At 42.6% G+C, this 14,547-nt stretch overlaps 1 protein-coding gene across 1 annotated transcript; it reads right to left on the bottom strand.

Moving 5' to 3' along the window:
• Positions 1–9,096: 9,096 nt before the first annotated feature.
• LOC147896143 (Galactose oxidase/kelch repeat superfamily protein) lies at positions 9,097–13,741 on the bottom strand. Its single transcript, XM_087383094.1, has 3 exons — positions 13,663–13,741; positions 13,002–13,342; positions 9,097–9,884 (listed from the first exon to the last, which is right to left on the bottom strand). The coding sequence occupies exons 1-3, from the start codon at positions 13,690–13,692 to the stop codon at positions 9,281–9,283; spliced, it is 975 nt and encodes a 324-aa protein (XP_087239220.1). The 5' UTR covers positions 13,693–13,741; the 3' UTR covers positions 9,097–9,280.
• Positions 13,742–14,547: the final 806 nt, after the last annotated feature.

Here is a 14,547-nt window from a genome sequence, read left to right as displayed (position 1 = left end):
GCAAGTATTCTGAGTTTGTGTCCACTCTACTCTTTCTTTTCAGTATTCCAACAATCAATGCCACACCAATCCATGAGCCATAAGGGGAGCTAGTGCCAGATCAATAATATGACTACTGTACCCAAGTGATTGACTTACCATTGGTACTACAAAATCATCCGGATGGCTACATGGGCACCAATTGTATCAGCAATATCACCAATCATCATCATCATTTGTCATTCTCCATCATAAAGCTAGCCAAATTCTCCAAATGTTAGAACTATTCACTAGCTTGTTGGCCAAGGAGGAACATATAGAAGAATTGGAAAGACAGACTACAGCAGCAATCAAAGACCAATTCCATGGAATCGTCATAGAGGTCAGGGTATTTCGAGCACAAACAGATGAGAAAGAGGTTAAATAAGTGTGCATAAACCAAGCTATCCCAGATCAAGAGAAGGCAATGAGGGATGTGACCTCTAACCTCCACCAAATCCAAATAGAGCTGACAGTAGTAGCACAAGCGACGAAAATTCTACAGACCTCCTATGACTACTTGACCTCCACACATGCTCAACAGATGGAGGAACTAGCACAAGCTCAACTCACTCTAATCCACAAAGAAGAAGAGCTCCAGGATTGCGAAGAAAAGCTTGAAGACATGCAATAGTCTTTGGCAATATGCACATTCAGCATTGAAGGGCTTACAAGGGACTACCGAATCTTAAAGGAACAACTTACTACTACTAAAGAGGCCAGCACTTCTCAAGCACAAACCAATGGCCCAATACCACTGAAGTCATTCCTCAACAAGCATAGGTCACCTTGCAAATGAAAAAGCTTAAGAAGGCATATACATCCATCTACCATAAATATAAAGAAAAAATAGATGAGATGCAATCCCAAAAGATAGTCATCTCCAAGCTTGAACTCCAATTGCTAGTGCACAACAATGAGGCAATGGAAGACAACACCAATGAAGTCCCACTACAATGCACAATGGTGGTGTACCAAGAGCTTGTGGATGCTCTACAAGTGGAAGATCACCTCAAAGCACGAGTTCTTATCCAATGGAAGCAACTCCAAATCAAGATCATATCCGCTCATCCAATGTCAATCAAATGGGAACATTCCATAGGGACCAAAACTTTGCCAAGACTTGTCCTAAGATGATAAAATATCTTATGCCTGTCTACACATGCCAGGTTTATAGCACTCATGACGGATGCTTTCATTGCATATGTGTGCCTCATGGGTAGTCCTCCCTTTAGGGTTATTGTGATTTGTTGCCATTGCTACAAAGACCATCACTATTATTTGCAAGACATGACATAACCGACATCCCATCGTTGTAGCTGATGATCCCATCGCACCAGCAAAAAGAAGCGTTGGAAGATGACAGGGCCTATCTCTTCCCATATCTAATCACTCTCTATGCCAACCTCATAACCTCACTTACCCTTGCTGCTACCACACTCTTAACCTTCCCTGAGCTCCAGCCTAACATCCACTCCCTTCATCGTCTCTTTGCTCATGCCTCTCACCACTTTCAACTAATCCAATAGTCACAAACTTAGGAGCCCCTCACATCTAGCTTCTTCCCTTTCCTTGCTAATCCTACCCTCGAGGATTACCAAGCTTCTCAAACCATTTGCCTAGTTCTTCCCCCCCTCCCCCCTGATCCCCCTTTCACAGCTAACCCTCTTCCATATTTTTCCCCCATGTCCCCAAATTTTCTCCCTGCTCCATCATCACCTCCGACACTACTTGTGCTACCATCAGCAAAAAATGACCCAGTATTTGATTTTGAATATCAGGATCCGGATCCAATTCACACTCCCATGCCAAATTCCAATGATGGGTATAATTTTGATGTGATACCACCTCCCACTAACCCCATCAATGATTTTTGGAGCAAATATTCTGATATGAAAACTGGAGGTGGATGGACCCTGGACAACTTCCCTACCAACCTTCGTCAGTGTCAAGTTAGTGAAGATTAAGCAAGTTGGATCCCCAACCTGATTAGCGCCGTCCCAAGCTCTTTGATGTAATCTTCTTGAAAGAGTACTTGAATGCACCTCCATGTCTCATAACCCATCCCAAGTTCTATGCAGTTCCACAACGTCACAAATGGGAAGCCAACATACACATTGTCAGGCCAAAAATTGATATTTTTTTATTTGGCATTGGTATTATTTTTCTCTATGTTTGATAAAAGTTTGAGTATCAAGTGATAGCCTAGCGTCTCTCACTTATTTCTATTTTCTAAGATATTGTATGGGATTGAGAGAATGAGTGGAATGGATCATTGAACATACCATATGTATGAATGATAAATACCTTGGTATGGGGTGAGAGTTATTTGTGTATGGGATATTATGGGGTTTTTAGAAAATAGGAAGAGTGAGTCATATAAAGAGGTGGGCTCATGTCCATGTGTTTAAATAATATAAGAGAGGCCACATGCCAAGTGTGTGGAAGGCATGTGGAGGAGTGTGGAGTCAAGAGGAATCCTTCTAGAATTCCTATGTGAAATAAGGAGGATGTGGACATATGAAAAAGAGAGGGTCCCTATGGGCTCCATGTGGGGAGACTCTTGACTTTCTTAATATTTTAAGAGTATTGAGCATCTTCTGATGGGACACATGGCAAGAGTAGCCAAAAAGGACATGGATGGTGACATACGGGCTTATGCGATTGATGGGGAAAAGAATCTACAGACATCAATTATAAATGGGTGAAGGAGGGTGACAAAATCTCTATAAAAGGAGCCCTCCGCTCCCTTGTTCATCATCTCTTTCACCATTAGGCCTCATGTTGATGTAGCTCTAGTCTCCTCAAGCCTCTTCCATGAGCCTTCTCTCCCTCTTGTAGATATTCTTTGATGTAGACTCTTGAGTCCATCTCTCTCTAGTTCATTCTCTCTCTATGAATAGTCTTGGAGATTTTGCTCCCTCTTGTACGTATGAAACCTCTTCTTCTCCCTTGTGTTTGTAGTATTTTGAGTTGCATTAGAGTGGAGTCTCACTCTATTGACAATGAAGATCACTTCGCATTCCCTCTCTTGAGTCTCTCTTCCCTTTTCTTTCTTTCAAAGCCTTAAAAGTTCTTTCTATTCGGCCGCTCATTGCACGCACATGGTCTTTCCATTTCTTCAGCCACTAAGGGAGTTACTTACCCTCTTCTAGGTGAAATCTATGAGTGGTGGGTCGTTGATGAAGGTGGAGTCTTGAGGGAGCATCCTGCTCAAGCGAAATGAGCATGGGTGGAGGGCAATTTTTATGACAGTTTGACCCCCTATTAGTATTTTGCTCATAACTTTCCACTCGGTAGTCTGATTTTGATGAAAATTATATAAGCGTGTTGAGGCATGTCTCTATGTGATTAGATTTTGAATGAGATACTAGAAAAAAAAGTTATCAGTCTCTGTGTCTGACAGTCTGTTTTCATGATAGTTTTTACCCTCGTCTAGTAAACCACCCATAACTTTCTGGCCGCTTCTTTGTTTCTTACAAAATGTATATCAGCGCGAAGCCCATCTCTAAATGCATCTTTATATGTGTTTAAATCTTTGATATCATGTCTCTATTAAAAGCTATAGGCCTCTATGTCTAATGACAGTTTGCTGAGTGTTTTGAGCTAATTGTAAAGGTATCTACAATGTTTCCTCGGAACCTACCCATCCAACCCAATCATCCCCTTCAAACTCCTCGATATATATAATTTCAGGTCATGTTGAGACACAAGATCTTCTTTCAACAACGTATTGCTCTTCTGTTTGGCGCAGACCGGCTTGCTGAGATTATGGCCTCTGCTGATCCTTTCCTTCTCCCTATGCTTGAGTACAACATCACTTGGGATGTTACCATCTTCATTCTCATCTACGGGAGGAAAGTATGGTGTGGTATCTTGGCATAAAAGCTTCTTTTAATGTTCCCTTTCTAGTGATAAATATCTCTATCACTTAGTTCAAAAGCAGTAGGAAGTAAAGAGGTGCATGAAGGTTATTACCCCCAACTTCATGTCACAACACTTTGGCGAAGATCACACCATTAATTGGCCGCCATACTCTGGTGTAGAATGGAATATCAAAGGCATACTTATCCGAGCACTTCAATAGCATCAGCAAATAATGTGCGGCAACATTGACCGCATCCTTCGCCAAAGTGCTATCTTTTGCAAAACATTGGAATACATTCTAGAGGTCCCCAGCCGCAACAACCGCCATTTGCCTCCACTCAGTTTCAATCCCAATGAACAGATCGATGCAAAGATTACAAGACAACTCTATTAAAGAGTCATCTTCTTAGAAGCACGCCACATATCTCTGTTTAAACAAATGGTGGATACAGTCTATCTAGAAACAGAGCAAAAATTCTATGGTGCCAAGGCTTTACAGTAGGATTGACTTGGCACGACACAAGTTCCACAGCCACTAGGTTACATGCATGGCATCCCAACTCCGTGATCACAATAAGCCATAACCCGAGGATGGATAATGAAATGGATCTGGGAGTATGTTGTCTCTGTGCTAACATGGAATTAGGTAGCAAATAATGTGTGTGTAGAGTAGCGGCAAAGCTCCACTTGTACTTGCATAATGCTAGGAATAATCTCTCTTAGGAATCCTCAACATGCAAGTTCTACTTGCAACTCCTACATGCATGTTGTACATGCAAGTCCTACATGTGATTCCTACATGCATGTTCTACATGTGAGTTATACATGCAACTCCTACATGCAACATGCAACTTGCAACTCCTACATGCAAGTTCTACATGTAGAGAGAGAATGTCTTATAATTTCTACATGCAAAGAGAGAAGCTCTTCAATTTTCATAAATACCCCATAATGGAATGAAGCCCACACTCTTTGGGGCATTGTGTTGAGTTCTACTTTGGTATTTCGAGCAATTGTCTCCAAGTGTCCATGCTTCCCTGCACTCCATGTCCAAAAGCATGTCCTTACCTTGTAACTCCTCCTCCCCTCTCCTCCAACCTTGCAACCCATCCTCTCCCTCTCCTCCTCCCCCCTCCTCATCTCTACTCCTCCTCCCTCCTCCTCCTCCTCCTCCTTCCTCCTCCTCCCTTCTCCTCTCTCTTCTCCTCCTCCCTCCTCCTCCTCCCTCCTCCTCCCTCCTCCTCTCTCTTCTCCCCCCCATGCTCTTACACCTTCTTCCTCTCCCACTCCTATGCTCCCCCTAAACCCATAGTCCCTCAACCCTTGACCTCCATGATCTACGAGGGAGATGAGTTCTCCACCATGTGCTCTACCTTGAACTGTGGAACCTCCTTTTAAACCTTGGAACCTCCTTCTAAACCCTGGAACCTCCTTCTAAACCTTAGAACCTCCTTTTGAACCCTGAACCTCCCTCTAACCCTCAAACTCTTCCTAAACCCTTCAACCCCTAATAAAGGCGAAAGCCTTCATTACACCAATCATGATGATGCACGTCCCTTTCACACATGCATGCACTATGTTTGCTTACCACACTTATGCCTATGTCTCTCATTGGAATATGACCTGAGGTCCTAAGCTACGCTTATACTACAAACGACAACACCGATATATCTATAGGTGAGAAAAAGCCTAAGAACCTTGCATACTGAGAATACCCTGTTCTTTTGTGTGGGAGCTGTGGGAGGGATTGCTATCAAATGTGTCTCATGCTAAGGGCTTACAGTCAAATGTGCATGATCAGGAACTATGAGCTGGTCCATGATATTATGTGGTGCATCTGTATCTAATCTCTCAAGAAACTAATGAGGCTCGAGTCTACATCATAATAGGCAATGAATAGTCGAAGTATGTCCCCTTTCCACTCATGGATCTCATCTAGAGTCATTACTAGTGTATCATCAATTGTTTGATCTGAATAACTCCATGCTAGAGGCGGTATCCCATTGTGAGTAATAATTGTTGAAGTGAGTTTCTTTGTATTCCAATAGAGAACGTTTGCAAACATGAATAAAACTAGCAATTACTTCTTTACAAATGCAATGGAGCCATGATTAGAGTGTTTTTCCTTCTCCCACATCAATTGGGGTACAACCCCAAGCATGAAGATACCCTGTAAGGCCATGCTTCATGGGAATGTAAGGCACTTTGTTTCCAATGGTCATTCTTAGATGTAGCTACACATTATGACTTCCTTTTCAAAGAGAATCTAGTCACAAGGATTACTTCTTCAAATGATTGGGAAGCAATATCATATTTCTCCATGCTTCACATATCAATATTGTTAAAGGAAAAATTTCAAGAAGGTAGACCGCAAATGTGAGGCAACACTGCAACCACTACTATCCATGGTGGAATTTTGAGGGTGTCAAGGCACATACAAAGACATGTAAAGAGATAAGGAAAAATGCAAACGGATTGTTCATGGGCCTCAGGGTAGCTATCTAGAAGCACATTCTCAAGCTCATGGACAATCGCAACACAATATTGTTCAACTCAAAAGGGTTTTTATATGAATAGTTTAAGTTGTAGTGATTCCATCAACCTAGCCTATGGTCTCTTGTGGGTTACAAAAAAATGGAGGTCAACATATGAGGGCTAGGGAGTGATTTAGACTTTCAATGTTGATAAAGGGAAAAGCACGGCAGGAGGATACAGCCACATATAATGGGGATAAGGGTGGACTAGTAATAAGTGATTGGGAGACTATGCTTGAGTGATTGATGGACTTCAATGGCTAGAGGGAGATCAAATATTACAATGGTGACGGGAAAAGAATGGCGAGAGGATACATACAAATGTATGGGGAGAAGAATAGATTAGCCTAGGATTACCCTCCTTGATCTTATCTCTCATCTTTGACTTACGATGTCTGAGTACGACGCCCATGTGCATGCTCATGTAGTTTTCATCAAAATCGTGTTTCAGGGGATTTGGTTGAGCTATGCTATGAGAATAATTTGTTGTAAGGTCCTGAGAGTGCCGGACTAGGAATATATTTTTGGGAAAATATACGCTCATCACACACGTCATATGAGAGATAACTTGTAGCCCCTTCTCATCCTCAGTAATCTCATGCATGCTATTTGAAGGTCCTTGGGCATGATAAACTCTCCCTACCTAAAGCCTGAGCCGCTAGATGGGGTGGTAGTGGAGCAAGGAGTGGTGAATCGAGCTAGAGTGGAGCGAGGGGTGGTGGATTGGGTGGGTAAGGGACCTACTGGCAAGCTGCATCTAATCATAGGGAGGGAGGTGGGAATATGCATATTCATCTACAACTGCACTTGCATTTGAACCACAACAGCCACTCTTCCTAGCAAGGGGTGATGGAGAAAGGGGTGGAAGAGTGCTCCATGTGATAGGGGTGGACAAGGGGCTAGTGGCAAGATGCATCTCATCTACATCTGCACTTGCACTTGAACCACAACAACCACCCTTCCTACTATTCCTAAATCCACATCGTTGACCCCTAGGTAGTGATGCCTACTAGGGGAGAAGAGAGAAAGAGAGGGGGAAAGCGAGAAATAAAAGAGAGAGAGATTTTTGCACATACTATATTTTGTTTTGCTTTCCTCATAGTAGTGCAAAAAGGGGGCCTGCACTGAGTGAAGCAGTCATGTCCAAGGACATAGTAGAAAAGGTGAAAATGACATGATCAAGCCTACCATCACAATTATGCCTATTTTGGAATCCTTTAAGCTAATACAATGGAACTTATAACTTGGGATGGAAGGTAGAAACTTGAAGGTAGAGCCTAGAACTCATAGAGCTGAGAGTGAGCTTGGATTGAAAAGGATTAATCAGAGGGAAAGCCCAGTTTATGAGGATTGTCTTCCTATTCTATGCTAGTATATGAGGTGGTGAACTAAAGAGAGATTGGATTCTTATGAAAATAAAGAATCTTTTCATTTTGATGATTGTACAACAATTTTAATCTTCAATCTAATGATGATTAGAGATAAAATGTATCCTTGATTGGTTGGGGTGATATTAGAGTTTGATCTAAGTAAGGTAAATCCCATCAAAAGGGGATTCCATAAGGAGAAGGTATGTGAAGAGATGCTAGAGGAGAGTTTATGAACTGGAAAGATGGTGATTAAGGAGAACACTTGGGTTTGAGTTTGTCAAAAGAAAGTTTTCAAACTGAAGAAGCAAGAAAGACAAGATGTAGCTTTGCAAAGATTGGATAGAGCAAGCCCTTAACTTAAAAGTATCGATAGTTGGATGAGACAAAGAGTCATGGCCAATGTGTCAAGGTACAAGGTAAGGAGAAACTTTGGTGGGGCTCAGAGGCCTTTAAAGACTAGGAGGTTAGAGAAAATGATAAAAAGAGACATTGCCATAGCAATGTTGGAAATTTGGGGATAGAATTAACAAGTGTTCTTGACAAAAATATTGACATCAAAGTCCTTGCTCACTCTTTGTAAACAAAAAATTCATACGAAACATATGGCATGAACCGAAGGAAAAGAAGACAATCAGCCAAATGATGATTTATGAGAGGCAAGAGTCTAGGCAAGAGTATCCTGGTGAATACCTCTCTTTTCAAGAAACTAATATGCACACTGAGAACCAGCTGTCATGGACTAGATGCGGAAATGGGAAGATGGGAATGTATCAAAAGAAGACAGGGTTTGCAGAATATCCGCATCAGGAGACACAGAGAATGAGAGTATGCCAAGCTTGCAGCACATCATGGAGAAATACAACATACAAAATTTCTCACCCATGATTTAACACCACCTGTTTGGGCTGCCAGAAAAAATGGTAGGTTACATATTAAAGAGACAAAAAACAATGCTGTATGTAGCTATCCATAGAGCTGCAACTTGCTCCCACAGCTCCTCTTGGATCTCTCTCTCTCTAGATGCGGAAATGGGTAGATGGGGGAGAATGTGCCAAGAGAAGACAGGATTTGGAAAATATCCATATCAGGAGACAGAGAACGAGCACCAAACAGTTCTCGTATGCCAAGCTTGCAGCACATTATGGAGAAATACAACATACAAAATTTCGCACCCGTGATTTAGCAAAGCCTCTTTGGGCTGCCAGCAAAAATGGCAGGTTACATAAAGAGACAAAAGATAATGCTGTATATAGCTATCCATAGAGCTGCCACTTGCTTCCACATATCCTCTCTCTCTCTCTCTCTCTCTCTCCCTCTCTCTCTCAATCAACGAAACACTGTCAAGATCACCAAAAGCAAAGATGCCAATTTGGTACTACTAACCACTCCACTCTACTCAAAACTCTCTCCAAGTTACTTTTGTAGAAATATATCTCCAACGTCAGTCGGGACTACCAAAATCATAACCCTAGTCAAAGCTCCTTGTAGAACTCACAATTCCAGGGTGAGCAGATACATATCTTCTAGCCTGTCATTTGTTTCGGAGTTACCACCATAAACTAGCATGGCATTCCCAAAAGAAGCTGCAGCAAACCAACCACGTGCTCCAGGATGGTTCCCTTCTTTCATCTCTGATTTCATTTTACTCCAAATATGCTTTTCTACATCAAACACAAAAATATCACTTGAGAAAGCACCTGCACCCAAATGGCCCAACTCACTAGGATCAATTTCCCCTCCATAGATAAGAAAGTGTTTTCCAACACTAGCAGTCCCAAACACGCTTCGACCAGTGGGCTTTTCCCCTGATGTTTCCACTTCTTCCCATTTATGAGCAACTAAATCATAGCGATGCATATCAGAAAGCTCATGGCCACAAAATCCAAACATCACCCATACATATCCATCACCAACAGCAAGCCCAGGGCCCCCTCTAGGAACACACTTACTCCCTTCTGGGGGTGGGTTCAAGGCACACCACTCCCCTGAAATAATGTCAAATGACCACAGATCATTAAGACGACCAGACTTGCCACAGCCACCGAAAGTGAAAACTTTCTTCCCTCCCACATCAGCAGCCATAGCATGGTAGCTCCTGAAAATTTTCAAAGGAAAATTTGTAAGCAAATCAGATGCCTACCAACGCTAAAAAATACAAACTTGGAATAAAGATCGTTAATGCACAAGTACTTTAAACTAATATCAAACCAAGGGTGGCTTTCACAATAACAAGCATTGCTAAAAAATACAAACTTGGAATACAGGTTACTAATGAAATCAAGTGTGGCTTCCACAATACCAAGCATTTTTGGCCACCCCTATTAAGGCTACAAATGGTCAGATGCTACCAACGCTAAAAGATACAAACTTGGAATAAAGATCGTTAATGCACAAGTACTTTAAACTAATATCAAACCAAGGGTGGCTTTCACAATAACAAGCATTGCTAAAAAATACAAACTTGAAATACAGGTCACTAATGAAATCAAGGGTGGCTTCCACAATACCAAGCATTTTTGGCCACCCCTATTAAGGCTACAAATGGTTCCAGATCAGATATATTTGGTGAGTACACATGCAGAGAAGGGTTGAGAATGTGAGAGATGCTAACATCAAGGTGCTCACTTTTGCAGAACCACCACCATGTGGACCTTCACAATGATAATGAGGTGACCTCCTCAACTCAGGGCTGTCAAGGACTGGTGGCATTGCCCTCTCGAAGTCTGGCAGTAAACATTGCAAGCTCATGTGCATAGCTTTTGCAATTTACCCTCTCTAAGGAAGTCGGCAAAATGGCCCCGTAACTTCGGGAGACATACTTGACGAAGAAATTCAGATGCAATCTAGGGAGAAAGGATTGCTAGGGATAAAGGATTGCTACTGCATCATGTGTATCCTGGGATGATTGCATTGGGCATGCACAGCTATCATGACGACCTGAGCATGAATTGCCATCTCTTGATACAATAACACCATACTGAGAGTATCATGTAGCTGCTTATGAATCCCAAATCATTACTATTTGGGCTGCAGAACAAATGGAATGCAAAAGAAATAGTTATATGTAAAAAGGCAAGCAACACATAACTATACCTTGATCCCCATCCTATCCCCATTCAAATTACATAAGCACCATGCTCTTCCATTGTGGTGGCTTGTAGACGATGGTAGCTATCAATTGCACAAAGACCTACAAAAATCCTTTAACACATTTATGCCATAGCTCATGGCATAATCTTCTCATGTTTTTATGTGAGGAGGTTTAGTGAACATTGAAACTGTAGGCCTTATTGATGTCATGAAGGTTCTGCTAAACCTTTATGTTTAATATCAATCACATGCATGTTGAAGTGTCAAAGAAAAATAGGTGAGACCAGATGCGCAGTATAGGACCCTTACTGGTTCTCAATAACACACGAATCCTTGTGCCTTTCCTTGGGATGAGACCAGTCTCACATACTTTTTGCATTGATAAAAAGGTCAGTAGAAAATTCACAAATTAATTACACAAGAGCAAAGCTCAACTGCCCATTATTCAGGAGAAAAAACCACATGCAGAACCATACCCGAAGTACAACCATAGCAAATTTATTTAAAAAAACACCAGAATAGAATAGGAGTGTTAACATACAAAACTTGGCATTAGCAATGGCCAAAGCACTATACAGCTGACCAAAACTAGCTCTCAGAGAATACTCCTCTACCAAACATAACCATGAAACCACTGCAGAAAATGCATGCAGTACAAACCAAGAGCTGAGGCTTCTCTGTGACCAAACCAATCCCTTGCAGCATGTTCTCTCTGCCTTTCTCGTATTAGATCTTGCAAATTCCACTCATCATCAGGTCCACACACAGTTTCATGGAGACGAATAGCACTGATCAAATGCAATCCTGGGAGAAGAGTGCCTCCTATTTTGTTCATACTTGCCAGGTAGCATCAAGTGTCGAAGATCGATCTTTCCATTCCATTGTAAATAAACAAATATGTAGAGCCCAGCTGCAAAAGTGATGTGTCATAGCTAGTAACCATTGAATGGCTATAGACAGACTCATTTTCTGTATGTCCTGTAGCATGATAGAGGTTTCAGCAAGGTCTATCATCTGGGCTGTATCTTCTCTACGAGCACTGAAGTCATAGTAGGAGTACTTCACCATGGGAGAATTATATGATTTGGGTGAAGATACAAGGTAGGCAGTGGGAAATAGCAGACCACAATGCGCAACAAGCATGAGAGTGATAGCTGTCTCATCTCCAACCGTTTCTCACAATGAACATGGGATTACTCATGTTCACCTCGTCTGTTTGCACTTAGCACTTTCCATCAGCTTCCCCTTTGTCTTTCCCAAGAATGCATATATATCATCCCCAAGCAGGGAGACAAAGAAGACATCCATTCATGGTGACCCATCACACTAGTAGAAACAGCCTAAATATATTTGCCAAGGTCTTGAGTTCTAACTCATCCACTCCTGGATCTAATCCAGGAGGAGCAGACTGGTTTTATCTAAAAGCACGGCACCTTAAACGTATAGGAGCATGAGTTTTAGACTTGAAACTCATGGAAATACTGCCTTTTAAGAGGAGGAGATAGCCTCGAGTCTTCAGCACGTCCATTGGCTCCTACATTGGTATAGCTTGGCCTCAGGAGAATGGATCAACTAGCACAAGTTTAGCAATGGGCTCACCGCTTTGGAGGGATCCTTAGCATGGGGTAGGACCTTAGATTCCCGTTGGATTCACCAGAGGATAGACCACGAATTGCATTGGGTAATTGACATCCTTGGTGCAGCATCAAAGTCATATTATTATTATTACTTTTTTATTTTCTAAATTATTATCCTTACTTTTTAAAGATTCATGCATAGTAATTGCATCTTTGGCCCCATTGGAACTGACCATGGTTTCTGCCCCAAGCTTTAAAATACATGCAAATCTTTCCAGGTCCGAATTTCTGGATCCATCAGATCTGAAAAGGCCAGTCTGTCTCGACATCATCACGTGGAAGGCGAGACTCAACCACGTCACCCTCATGTTCAAGTTTTCCATCAGTCCTTGGGACATAGAGCTGGCTTGTTACATCCGGCCCAAGCATGCCTCGTTGTCTGTCCCACTATTGAAGCGCTCATGAAACTTATAATGGGTACCCAAAATTTAAGGTTATAGCAAACAAATTGCAGCAGTGATTGTAGAATAGAATGCCATGGTTACCGGTTTGGCGGGCTCTTATCGCCTGCAGACAACAGCTTCCATTCTCCAGCTTCGGTGTTGAACGAGTAGAACTCGTTTAATTCTTCATGCTCCTTGTCTCTTCCACCAAAAACATATATAATCGTATCAACTGCAACCATTGTCACCCCAATGCGCGGATTCGGCATATCACCTTTTGCAACAGCGACCGACCAAGTTCTTGTTTCCAAATCAAACACATGCATGGTATTGTCGATTGGCACACGAGGCTCAAACTCTCCACCAAACACATACGCCTTGTGAGCAACAACTGCTACGGCATGCGAACTCCGAGCTTTTGGTGCACCAAGCTGTTTTGTTATCTACAGACGTCAAAACAGACTGAATGGTAATCGGCGAGCAAATGACAAGCATTTCTGTACCCGGCCTAAATGGATGCAAACAACATTGAACGCTTGAATAACTAACGCCATTCGTGTTAGATAATGAGCCACGATCTTCACGAGTTGCTGGCTTTCACGCATGCTTTGGAAAAGGTGTACAGTGAAGCAGTGCATTACACAAAAGCCCACAGAGCGCTCTTGCCGAAAAAACTGGGGATTATAGTTTCCTAACCCGGATCAACCGTTGACACTATCGTTGATGTAAGCACCATGCAAAATGGGCAAGAAGGAGGGGGTACCTCAAGCCAGGAAGCTCGAAGGGCTGCCATGGGGATTTGGAGAATTGGGTGAGGAATATGTTCTCGTGTAGGTGGCGAAGGATAAGGGTGGGCGGCTGGCGATATTGGGCAATGGAGGCAAGGCTTGGCAAGCAGCGTTACGTACTGTACACCATATTCGGCTTTACACGTAGCCAGCTGCAAAATTTAGCATTGGGTAGGAACTCGGGAAGGTCTCTCTCTCTCTCTCTCTCTCTCTCTCTCTCTCTCTCTCTCTACGAAGTAAAAAACTCCTCTCTCACCGTGTATAAGCCATCCTTCCCCATCAAGTTTAGTAAAACCCGCGTGGGTCTTGGTGGTTAAGGCTCTGGTTCGTGTCGTTGTGTGTGTGTGTTCGATCCCTGTGATCGACTTCGGATACGCCAAATTTGGCGTCTTGGGATTGTCTCCTACGAAGTAAAAAACTCCTCTCTCTCTCTCTCTCGCGCTTTGCTCGTGTCTCTCTTTCTTGGCTTCTCCATATTCTCTCTTTCTTGGGCTTCTCCATATTATGTCAAATTTGCCCATGCTTGCCTCTTAGCCCCCGAATGGCGGTACGGTTGCATATCCCAACCACGTCGCACTCCCAACCACGCATTTTGGTGCTCCCCCAAATGAGTCTGACTTAAGGTTTGAACGAAATGGTTCATAGCGAGAGGTTGCCGTGCAACCAAATTCATGGCATAGGAAAGGGCTTCGACCTACACGCAAACCAACCAATCTAGAGATGAGCACTTCGTGGCAATGGAGGCCAGGCCACGTCGCTCCTCGCCGAGTATATGCCAACCTAGCGGATCATGGGAATTTCCTCTATTAAGTCTATCCCTCTTTCTCTTTAAGAGTCTATCCCCCCATCCCCTTCCCCAC

Source organism: Dipteris shenzhenensis, chromosome 12 (assembly GCF_047967505.1).
Source record: "Dipteris shenzhenensis isolate YYH24624 ecotype China chromosome 12, Dip_SZ_1.0, whole genome shotgun sequence".
Classification (NCBI taxonomy): Eukaryota; Viridiplantae; Streptophyta; class Polypodiopsida; order Gleicheniales; family Dipteridaceae; genus Dipteris; species Dipteris shenzhenensis.
Note: the sequence above shows the minus strand (reverse complement) of the source record. Positions and strands in the feature narration are given on the sequence as shown.

Coding starts and splice junctions, on each gene's coding strand:
- LOC147896143 (XM_087383094.1), bottom strand. CDS start 13,692: ATGGCAGCCCTTCGAGCTTCCTGGCTTGAG. Junction 13,343..13,662: donor TTCGAGCTTCCTGGCTTGAG/GTACCCCCTCCT, acceptor TGACGTCTGTAG/ATAACAAAACAGCTTGGTGC. Junction 9,885..13,001: donor GATAAGAGCCCGCCAAACCG/GTAACCATGGCA, acceptor GAAAATTTTCAG/GAGCTACCATGCTATGGCTG.